The sequence below is a fragment of the Oratosquilla oratoria genome, chromosome 4 (assembly GCF_046742065.1).
Source record: "Oratosquilla oratoria isolate Oo_2021 chromosome 4, ASM4674206v1, whole genome shotgun sequence".
NCBI classification, from domain to species: Eukaryota; Metazoa; Arthropoda; class Malacostraca; order Stomatopoda; family Squillidae; genus Oratosquilla; species Oratosquilla oratoria.
In genome coordinates, this window is record NC_134780.1 from 29808905 (window position 1) to 29821404 (window position 12500).

The 12500-nt window shown below is 38.5% G+C and overlaps 1 protein-coding gene across 4 annotated transcripts in view; it reads left to right on the forward strand.

The window, feature by feature from the left end:
- The window catches only part of LOC143024732 (uncharacterized), a 47946-nt gene that overhangs the window by 23576 nt on the left and 11870 nt on the right, over window positions 1-12500 (forward strand). For 2 of the 4 annotated variants that reach the window (XM_076183816.1, XM_076183814.1), the window contains 5 exons: window positions 1962-2078; window positions 2402-2437; window positions 4729-5295; window positions 7719-7797; window positions 12487-12500. The exon at window positions 12487-12500 is cut by the window's right edge and continues 197 nt beyond it. In XM_076183816.1, the coding sequence (XP_076039931.1) occupies window positions 1962-2078; window positions 2402-2437; window positions 4729-5295; window positions 7719-7797; window positions 12487-12500 (813 nt within the window). The remainder of the gene's footprint in view (window positions 1-1961; window positions 2079-2401; window positions 2438-4728; window positions 5296-7718; window positions 7798-12486) is intronic. The other 2 variants (XM_076183817.1, XM_076183818.1) reach the window with 2 other exon arrangements.

The window sequence follows — 12500 nt, forward strand, 5'->3', positions numbered from 1 at the left end:
AAAGAAAAACAGACTCTAAGAAAATCTAGTCCATATTTCCATCATAGAAATAACATGTTCCTAACTCTGTGTATATGCTCTTTCCCATGTTACAGATATGGGACCCCTTGATTTGGGGGTGGAGAAGACTAAAACGACACTCGTCTTCATGACATAGCCTTATCGTCCGTTACCTTCCCCCATTCCGGACACCTCTCTCAGTCTCCACCCCCAAACCCCCTGTCGCCTCCCCCGCACTCCCACCGACTCTCGCTCGGTACTACCCTGACGAAAATACGAATCGATTTTCATTGTTTTACTGTGACACAAAAGATTACATCCTCATTCGTGGGGTGCCACTGCAGACACCTGATTCTGATTTACGGAATACCCCCCCGGAAAGATGTCTTTTGTTGTTAAGTATCTAATATATTTCCGTTGTAAACGAAAAAAGAATTTCAACTTGACAACAACGGAAGGTCGTTGATCGGATGTTCGCAGTGGTAATTTATCTTCTCATCCCACAAACACAAAGCAAAGTGACCGTCTTCCTTCTATGAGAAATACGTCCATCTCGCGTGTTATGCCTCAACACGGTGGGCTTGCATATACACACAAACCATCGACATTCAATTACGACACAATATACTGTAGTAAAAAAAAAAAAAATCAATGCAACGAAAAATGCTCCCCACTCTCCTACAAAAAAAAATGCAACATTCATCAACACAGACGTTTCTACAGTGCATAAGAACGATAGTTTGCCTCTCAAAGACAAGCAGTACTTCAACGAACACCTATACCGCTCCCTCTGCTATGGTTTATGATGGTACGACACAGGACCACGACCACGGCGTCTCCGGAAAAAAAAAAAAAATCTTTTAGCTTCATCTGCTACTTAGACCAGTCTCTCTGATTCCTGCTGCTCTCACTCATGCTTACCCGTTTTGTGACAAAGTTAAAAAAAATTCACAAAATCTCACAAAAACTGTTTGTCCTGTTCTAGAATATCTTCACTGCATCAAATGTAGCATAAACTTCGTTTGCCTTGTTCAGTGCTTTCTGTCAACAAATCGCATGTTGTTCGGCTGGTCTGTTTTGTGATCTGCATTTTTTTCTAATTATCTATTTCTAATATCGACAAAAAAGTGTGTGCAGAAACTTCAGGAAAGAAAAGAACGAAAGGTATATTATTTAATAAAGTGCATTAATTTTGCCCAACAATCCGCATGGCCGCCTAACAACATGCCCTACAGTACTGTGATGTTGACTTGATGTATTCATGCTTTGTCTAGTGTTACCATCTGCCATGGATTATGTCTACTTTCCATCAAACACTGTCCGATTTCCAACGCGGTGATCTGCGTTTTCTCTGCGCTATGCTGTGCATCAATCTGCTTGTTTTACTTAGCATCTTGTGCTTCAACATTGCTTTTTATTGTACCTAAAGTTAGCTTGCATTTTTTCAAATTTACTTTATATTCTATCCAGGGCACTTTTACGTATCATTTTAGTTTTCTTTCAGTAAACAGCTAGAATGCTTCTTCTGTCTTTGCTTTGCATGAGGTTCGTGTTATGTTGCATGTCGACTTACAGAGGCCTAGTCAGACACTGTCCATTGTGGCCACAAGTCCTATTACTTTTATTCCATCTTATGTTGTGTCTCATAATTTGTGCAAATGCTAGATAACACGCACCTAACCCCTTGTGTTCTTTGACCAAGTAGTATATTCAGTCTTTGTATTAATGGAGACCTCTATGATTTTTTAGCTAAGTCCTGGATGCACATCCATCACTGCCCAGTAGTGACTAGAATCCTAATTCTTCCTGTTCCATGTTACTATGTTTCTTCCGGCCTGTGCCTCCCTCAATGTTACCTATGTCTACTTTGTCATTAGCGTTGTTCTTTTCTGTTCCTCCGTTCCTGTTACGCCTCCCGTTCCTGGCCCATGCCCCATGCCGGTGTTGTGTCCACAAAACAGAGTCGCCTTCAAGAGCAAGATGACAAGAACAATAGACTCAACTGGGTTATTAACAAAGTCAAAAGCGATGTGACGTCAGCAAATGACCGAATGCAGGACCTCGACAAACGGCATGAGGTACGTACACTGGCCTGGTTACCTCAGAAGGTATTACACCGAGTAGATGCCCTCCCTAACTATTCCACACTAACTAGGACTCGGACAGGTGTCCGAAATCCCTGTGAGGTTAACAGACACGAGTGCTACCACCGACCCACAGCAGGTGAATGAATAGGGATTCCAATATACCTGTACAATTTTGCGAGATTCTTTCATTCAACCTCTCCCGTACAAACAACACATTGTCCATGTTTCCCACCTCCCTTTCTGTAATAGCTGACTTGCTCATATCAGAAACATCTTGTCATGCCATAGACTGAAACAAACCCTTCATCTTTCAGGAGAAGGTAGCGGCAATGAAAACGGATCTCAAAAAGGTATGTGCTTGAGCGTGTGTAGTCACTGTAGCCTCAACTGCCATGTAAGATTTACACTGGTATTAGATGAGACTTGCGGTTCCTGCCCAAGACCTGACTAGCTTGTGTAATTTGTCCGTGTCGCTTCGCTTGAGTATGTGAATTTAAATTTTCATTATAGTGTGATGTCTGTGATGTTATATAATGTTGTGGATGCATGTCTATCTTTGGGGACAATATTTCCAAGAAGAGGTGGAGTCAAGGTGGAAGATAATATATAGGATGGATGATAGAAGTTAAAAGTGATCAGCATTCATATTTGAGTGGAGATGAGCCTCAAGTCATAAAAGAATGTTGCATGAATCTGATCCGTAGGGATTTTACTGAAATCACTAAAATAATGACTGCGTAAAACTAATGTGGCCAATACCCCATGTGTATCGTGTGTTTTGTGTTAACTGTCGGAGTGACGCCTGTTCTCCTTGTCAATGTTGCCTTTGTGTTCGTGTACTTCGCCACTGTTCGTGTTTTTCGTCAGTGTTAACAAAGTGTTTGTGTTTTCGTCAACAAAGTGTTTGTATTTTCGTCAGTGTTTGTGTTTATCGTTAACTGTATGTCGTTGATGTTGTGTTGCATACGAAATGTGTCACCACGCTTGTCTGTCCCCATGAAATAATGCCTTCTTCTTTCCTTATCCGTGTTCCTGTATTATGCTAAAGATTAGGTACTTTGTCCACAGATGGGTATGGTGCTCACATGTAAATGTTTCACAAAATGTAAATTATATCACTCTCAGGAATCAGACTCTGTGCCCATGAATGAGCATTGTAGATCCTGTGCCCATGACTGAGCATTACGTATTTTATGCCCATTACATTATTGAACCTTCTATTTATGATCTAGACTGTGTCGAAGCACATTGGACTAAACAGAAAGATTATTTTTAACCATTCGAGCACCTACGCCATCTATTGGCGTTGGACTTGGATTGTGGGAATGATTGTGCAATGCTCATGACCGGGCGCCGTGGTAGTTGTTGTGCTCATGGATGGGTATTTTGTCGATATTTTGAAAAAATAAATAAATAAATAAATAAAAAAAATAAAATAAAAAAAATCCAAGTCAGGCACTATACTCACCATCGGTCAGGTACTATACCCGCGATTTGTGATGTACCTAGGCTGTATTCATAGCATGTATTAATTGATTCGCTATAACGGCGCACTGTATATAGGCCTCTGTGTTCAGACAATTTTATTCAGCTTGAGATGAACTCAGGAACATGTCGTGGTATCATCACTCGGCTGAATCAAATACTTTGGGTTTGACATTTAAATTGTATCAATATTGTCACATTCCAGAAGGAGATATATTAAGGGTTGTACCATAAAAGATAAAAAAATAATGCCTAACGTTTGGTCGCCTGGTGATGGTCAGGAACCAATGTGTATTAGTTCATTTAATGAAGAAGAATGAATTATTCTGAGGATGAATGGCGATTAGTGATAGGGGCTGATAATTATAATAAAAAAAATCAAATCGAATTATTGGCGTTTTTCCGCCAAGCAATGCCAGACGTTTTTTTTTGTTTTTTGTTTTTTCTTATGGTACGGCCCTGACTATGTTCTCTACAATATAGACGACATAGACCCTCCACCTGGCAAAACCCTTCCGTCTTCCTCCAGACTGAAAACCGAAAGCAGAAGCCTTCAGAGGACTCGTTGGGATCACAGACATAACTGTTCCAGATTTGTTTTATTTATCAATGTATTTTTAATCTTTGGAAAATGAATCTCTCGTTGAAAGGGAAGGGCGATTTTGAGTTTAGGAGTATGATGGTGAGAATGTCGGGAGGGATGAGGTGGGGCAAGGGAGGAAAGGTGTGGCTTTGTTGGTAGTGAGTAGATAAGAAAGGACTTTTTAACTAAAGGCTGGGTGGAGGGGTGAAAGGGGGAAAGGAAGCCAAGTTATGGAGGAAGGCGGAGCGGCATTGGGGAAGCGATTGAGCGAGAAGGGAGGAGAGTTGGGGGAGAGCAGGTGAGAGAAAGTAGTGTGACATAAGGTGGAGGGGTGTGCTGATGTGCGACTTTCTGTGTGTGTGCATTCGTGTGTGTCTATGTGCATGTGTGTGTGTGTGTGTGTGTGCGTGCGTGCGTGTGTGTGTGCGTGCGTGAATGTGCGTGTGTGTGTGTGTGCGTGCGCGCGCGTGCAAAGGGTGATAAGAGAGGTCCTCGTTAAGCATGTACAGGATGGGTGCCATGAACACCAACCCATTTGGGTGGGAGATCAATTTCCACATACACCTACTTCAGGAGAAGGAGGAGGAGTGGACGAGGGAGTACGGCGCCTCCCTGCGTGCGCTCCAGGCTGATGTGGACACCGTGGTGAACCAGACTTTGCCGAAGATGTGGAAATCGTTTGAGGCAGTAAGCGGGAAGATGAATCACACCCTGGCCAGCACAGACGCCGCCATGAAGGACGTACAGAACATTTACAAGACTGCAGACAGGCTCGAAGTCGCCCAACACAGTCTCCGCCGTGGGCAAGAATCGAACCGAAGGGAACTGGGCGACCTCCGGAGCGAGCAGGAAGGTCTTCGGGATGAGCAAGGAAGACTTCGCCATCGGCAGGAGACTGTCCAGGAGCAGCATCAGGAACTGAAGATCCTACTCGGGAAGGTGGAGGACGACTTGAGGATCCGGGCGCAGAGCAGCAGCTTCACCTCCGAGGAGATGGACATGATTTCTGGCAATCTGACGAAGGTGAAGGAGCTGGAGAGGAACCTTAGCGGAGCCATCATGAATATCCTCTTCCCTATGGAAGATAAACTAGTAAACATCAACAAGACTCTAAACCTCCACCTGGAAGACCAGTATATGGTTAGCCTCTGAGTGTGTTCTTTCTGTGTGTACCGTTCATTTTACGTGTGCGTACTCCCCGCGTGTACTCTCCGCGTGCTTGTGTCCTTTCTCTCCATGTGTCCTAATGCTGTGTTCACCGTCATATGCTTTTTTTACATACGGATGTTTCCTGTGCGCCTGTTTTCGTTTCAATAGCTTTTGTATGTTTTACTGTTGCTATTCCGTGTGAAAATACTGGAAACGGATATGCTTCACTGTGTATGTTCAGTCCTGTCTCAATAATTCTATATGTATCACTGTTTGAACAACGCATTTTTTTATTCTTGTATGTTTGTGTGTGAGATGTTGCTATAGCTCTGGTGGACAAATGTGTAGGTCACTGTGCATATTTTGTAGGTGCACATGTGTGTATGTGTGTGTGTGTGTGTGTGTTGCTACGAAATGACGAAGGTATTTCGTAAGTACTACCCAGGAGTCATAAAGGTGATCAAGGAGAGATTTGAATCTGGTACCAGAAAGGGAGGATAGCAAGAGGAAATTAGTCTCTAAGCATAAAAGAATCCTGTATGACTCTGGTCCGTAGAGGCTAATTTGTGTTTGTGAAATTGTAGATCTATTTAGTGGTATTTAGTGGAATGTTGGAGGGGAGTCTGGACAAAAATTTAATGGTATGGCTGAGTGGTGTGATGTATGTGCCGTATTGACGTGCTGTACATTGCTTTGCTTTGTTAAAGATATACTTTTGCGGACACCTTCGTTGTTATTTGAAATAACAATTCTTTTATAACAGAAGTTATTTTTTGTAACAAAAAGAAATCACTGATGCTCTACCAACGAAAGACATATCAGCATAATTGTGTTGCTTCCATTGCAGGCATCCGCAAAAGTACGATTATATCTGGATTGTGAAGTTCGTCGACAACCTTGTAGTATTCACAAGACGTTCATTTCTTTTCTGTGATTGTTTCAGTATAGTGATAATTCTAGTGTAAATTTGTATCATCATCTGTTAGGGGTAACACTAGCGCCATCTATGAAGTACAAACACTGCAAGGTTGTTGTCGAAATTTAGGAATTGAGTGTTTGTTGTCGTCGTCGTCGTTTTCTGTGTTTGGCTTTGCTTCGCTTAATACAATGTAATTGTCTCAGACCTCACCCATATGGTGTACAACTACAGTATGTTCACATTACAAATACCCACAATCCTTTGGACAACAGGGCTATTTCGGATTCGTTTGACATGGAAGAATGACAAGAAAAAAAAATCTTAGAGTGTCCCAGAAACGCTGTTAGGGGACATGGCGTAAAACAGTAATCAGATATACAAGATATAGCTTCTCCTCAAGTGAATCCGACATAGCTACGGCAAAGTTGATTTTTGTGATGTGATTTTAATCTGCATATTTGTGACTGTCGACTAATTAGCAGTATATCGAATTATTTATCTATCACATTAATTCAAGTCGACTGTCATTGTTATGCATTTCTTTCTCTTTATTAGCAACTCGCTGAGGAAAGCATGCCTCACACAAGTACGTATACACACGCACACACACAATGTTTTTTCTACCACCTTATAATTAGTTTACTTGTTAAGAAACTCTTGTCAAACAATAGTTGTCGTATTAGCACTAAAGAATGTATTGATTAATCTCATTATTTATTTATTCATTCATTATTATTTATTTATTACTATATTTTTTACCGCGTAAATTGGTACCACTCAAGTACTGGTACCTTGATACCACTAGTTGGTTTCCATTTATAGAAGTGGTTAAATTTAATAAACTAATAAAAGAATGAATAGATAAATAGATTACTGAATAAGCTAAACTAATGTATAGATAGACGTATTTGGAGAGCTCGACTTGTCTATCACTTACCCTATTCAGAAGTACTCAATCACAGTTATCTGTCGCAGCAGCGCATGATAAAAAAAGCATAAGTAGTCTTGGACGGCAACTTTCCACGTTTGCATAGAAAATACTTGTTTTCATTATATGTAGATAAAGAAAAAAATCCAAAACCCTTTTTCAAAATTCGTTCATATTTCTTTTTGCCTCGTCGGAGGTAATAATATATAAAGAAAAAAAACTATGGTCACTTAGGATAAGTTTGTGGTGACTGAAAAAAAAGCTTCGAAAGAGGTTAATTCAGATTGATATCTATTTATCTAAATTATTGCCATACTAATCTTATCATATTATCATTACTATCTTTATTATAATTTAATTAGTTATCATTATTATTATCATTATTATTATTATTGTTATTATCACCGTTATTATCATTATTATTATTATTATTGTTATTATTATTATTATTGTTATTATTATCATTATTATCATCGTTATCATTATTATTATTATTATTATTATTATTATTATTATTATTGTTATTATCATTATCATTACTATTATCAATGAGGTGTTTCTCTGCAGCTTGACGTCGACAACCGTTTATCAAGACTTGAGTCGTGGCGACGCAAGGAAGAGAACAACGGGAAAACCAACAGCCTGTGTAAGTGTTGTACAAATAGTTCTCCTTTTGAAGAAAAAAATCTAAAAAAACGGAAGTCTCTAATATTCATAACGAAAAGTTACGGAATTTAAGAGTATCTAATATATTCTAGAACATTCTCAATGAAAGACATTTTCATTGCAAATTTGAAATTATGGCGATTTGACGAATGTTACAGATCCCTTCCCCCTGAGAAAATAAATAAGATTATATCAATAACAGATAGAGAAATATATAGGATTATATCGGTAATAAATATAATATTATCAGTAAGATGATGGGTGTACTTCACACACACACACACACCAGTGGAATCAGGTTGGTCATAGTGACTAGGCGAAAGGCGAAACGCGACAGTAGCAATTGCTTTGAGGTCCATCTCAGGAATCGCACCTGTCACCCACGCTTATGAAGTAAACACGCTAACCACTCTTCCACGTATGTTCCAAAAATTTAGGACACATTACAGGTATGATGCGTAAGTGGCGCCTCTATAGAGGGTAAAGAAATTATATCTTATGATCTGTACGAAAATTAAATCGTTATATTTTTGTGTCATTATGACATTTGGAAACAAACTCTCCTACTGGGATTCGAACCCTCGCCTGAGCGTCTTATAAAAAGCAAGCCGGCCGCTCAAGCGCGGGATCGAATCCCGGTCGGAGAGTTTATTTCCAAAGATTGTTATATGAATTCACTGCTATCTAGTGCAGTGAATGTCGGAAGTAAGACGGCACAAATACACAGTGAGTAGTGTCTGTGAGCTTTTAGATGTGGACACGTACTTAAAAAAAAAATCACTTCTGTCCCTGCCTCTTTCTAGAAAGTCTATCCACACGCCACCCACCAGTCGTTTTTTTTTTAGTTTCATATTTCTTAGAACGAACGTTGATTCTTCAATTGTAAGATCTCTTGTAATGTTAACGTCAATGACTGTGTTTACCTACTGAACCTTTTAAAATGCTTTTACTTTTTTCCATCCTATCTCTGCAGTTGATAATATAATCACTATAGCTTGTGCGGTACAAGGAATCCGTTCAGGGTCTGGCATTCTCTTATTTTCCATCTTTGTGCTGTTTGCTTTTTTATATTCTGTATGTAGGTGCCAAGATAAGAGAGAGGGAGGAGGGTGGAAGGGAGTGGAATATATAGGAAATGGAATGGGTGGTAGTGGTTCCTATGCCTTTTTATTTTTGGCTACCCCCGTGTAAGGGGAAAAAGACTTTGGTATATGTGTGTATGTAGTAAAAGCACTGTATAGTATAATGAGTATTACTTTTTAACTTTTTGGGATTACAACAACGATTACTTACCTATCCCACCAGTCTCACGTGTTACAGAATTTATTCAAATCGTTGTTATTATCCTAAAAAGTGATTGTCAATATACTCTACAACTTCCTTTACTATATACAAAATATAAAATAAACAAGTTCAAATAGTACATGGATGTGATATAAGAAACAGAGGCATATACTTATGGTTGATTTGGTAGAATATCTAGTAATAAACCACGACGTATGGACTCTTTAGTATATTTCTAAGAAATCATTTACAGTCTTATCGGTGCCAATCGCTGTTCTGTGCATAGGCTGATTCAATTTTTAAATGAAAACCAGCCAAGAGAACAGTCATAGCACTCCATCATGAACTATATGAAGACCATGAATCATGGTGTGATTATCATTAACGACCTGTCTAAGTATTGATGGCGCGATTTTTTTTTTTTTTTTTTTTTTTTTTTTTTTTTTTACTTCGAAAGTCCAGCTATCATTAGCTTATCATATAGATCACTAGTCTATCCACTCTTGGACATTTCTGTTTCTGTATGATCTCTAAACTTCACTGGTTATCACACTGGGCTATTTTTCCTCCGACCTTTGATTAATCGGCGGTACCGTCCACCTCCAGAAGATTTTCCTCCGTGAAATCAGTATGGCAAACTGTTTTGTTTTCTCAACAAAAATACACAGAATGTCATTTGATGTGCTGTTTTTTTTTTTTTTTTTTTTTTTTTTTTTTTTTTTTTTTTTTTTTTTTTTTTTTTTTTTTTTTTTTTTTTTTTTTTTTTTTTTTTTTCTCTCCAGCATGTTAGATTCCTTCCTGAAAACTGCGGGCTGCAAATCTGCTCCAACAGTCGGGGAATGGGGGTTATTAATCCGGTGTAATAACGCCTTAAAGATTACAGCGGCGAGCCACACAACTACCGTATATGAGAAACAAAGCATACGTAAACAGCTTAAAACATTGAAGTCACACACACACACACACACACACACACACACTCGGGGCTTGATTTAATAATCCTTTAAGGATTTAAAGGGAATTGATAAAAATTTATTTGAAGATATTTTCACACAAAGTATTAACCTGGAAGGAAACAATTGAATACAATATAGTTCGAAATTAGTTTGGTAAGTTAAGATTATCTAAGATGAGGTAAGGTCTTTTTCGACATGTTTTATCAGTGCATACTAGTCTTGTATTCGCATAGTTGTAGGTTCGAATCCCGCACTCCTCTCCGATTTCCAGCAGTACTTGTTAACTGACCGAACAGTCCAAAAGCATAATAGGGCAAAGCAAGATCTAAGGATATATATATTTAGACCTTGGGGCAAAGATGACGGCGTTAGCCGTAACTACGCGTCTCCTTGGTGTAGGCTCTTCACACTCCGCCACGGTTCGCGGCCGGGCCGGGGCGCGTCGACCGAAAGGCGCGGGCTACCCCAGGCCAAGGTCTAAATATACAGGTCAGACCGTTAGAATTCTTCTGCGCAGCTTCTGACGTCATTTGGCTGAGTCCATTTTCTCTTTGTGATACACTGAAGAAAACTGTGAAACGCTAAGGAAGACAGGAACTATAATATTTTATATATTATATATATATATATATTATATATCATATATCATATATATTCATATATATAGACAGGAACTATGATATTTTATATATATTTATATATATATTTTATATAATATTTGTCAGAATATAACTAATTGCGTGGAGCGATGCGAGCGAAGGCGACGTTATTTTCGAACGACGGACCAGCTTCAACTGACAGCTATAGGACCCGCTAACCCCACTTTGAACAGCCAGGTGACGTTCACGGGCCCGCTGCGCCAACTCCCTAGAAATTCGGTCGGAAGTGGTTAGACCTTATATTCTTAGATCTTGCCCCAGGCCACCGTGGACCAGCAGTCGGCCGATATCACTTAGCCCATTCGCGGGGTGCTCCGCCACCGTCCTCGGTCGGGCCGGGGCACATCGGCCGAAGGGATTGGGATCCCCCGCCCTGAGACCTGCACGGAGTTGGGCAAACTTTTTAAATGTGGATGCCAAGATCATCCTACATACGACGCCCAGCGTAGCATAAGGATACCAATTTTCATTCAGAAAAAATAAACTGGAGATTGATTAGTTAACTTTTTAGGTGAAGTCTAGGTTTCGCGTACCGGAAAAAAGTCGGTTGTGTTGCAGGTTTTGTACGCGTATCAAGGGCCTTTGTGTTTAGTTTTAGTGGATTTAGAAAACACCTTTGACTAAGTTTATAAGAATCGCCGGTGGAGTGAGCCAGAACGACACAGTTTCATTCAAGTTCACCCATAAACTTGTGGAACTCCCGTCTTGTGCCTCTAGTTCCAATATTACTTGTACATCTTTTATTATTACTATTGTCATTAATGTTATGATTATTATCGTCATTAATGTTATTATTATCGTCATTATTATTATCATCGTCATTATTACTACCATCACCATAATGATCATGATTATCATTAATATTATTATTATTATTATTATTATTATTATTATTATTATTATTATTATTATTATTATTATTATTATTATTATTATTATTATTATTATTATTATTATTATTATTGGATAGGAGGTAAAGGGAACACGGGCTGAAGGAAATACTTTTATTCCTGACTAGTTTCGCCTGAGTGGCTTCTTCAGAGGAATAGAGTTTGAAGTCAACTTGGTCAATATATATATGGCATAACAGAGGAACATGGTAATGTGTCAGGTTGGTCCCCCACTCGTCGTCAACCTGACACATTACCACGTTCCTCTGTTATGTCATATATATATATATATTGACCAACCTGTCTTCAAAATCTATTCCTCTGAAGAAGACACTCAGGCGAAACTAGTCAGGAATAAAAGTATTTCCCACAGCCCGTGTTCCCTTTACCTCCTATATTCGTCACAATGTATACACATTATTATTATTATTATTATTATTATTATTATTATTATTATTATCATTATTATTATTATTATTATTATTATTATTATCATTATTATTATTATTATCATTATTATTATTATTATTATTATTATTATTATTATTATCATTATTATTATTATTATTATTATTATTATTATTGTTATTATTATCATTATTATTATTATTATTGTTATTATTATTATTATTATTATTGTTATTGTTGTTGTTGTTGTTGTTGTTATTACTGTTATTACTACTATCATCATTACCATTATTATCATAACTATGATTACCGCTGTCATCTCCACCGATATTGTTGTCATGAAATACTCCGAAAACAAAAGCTATATCCTACCACCAGGGAAGGGACACCATAACATAATCAAACTTTGGAATCTGTTTTGCAAATAATCGCAAACACTCATACTTTTTCTTTTCTTTTTCCTCCTCGACAGCTTCCGCGATTGCG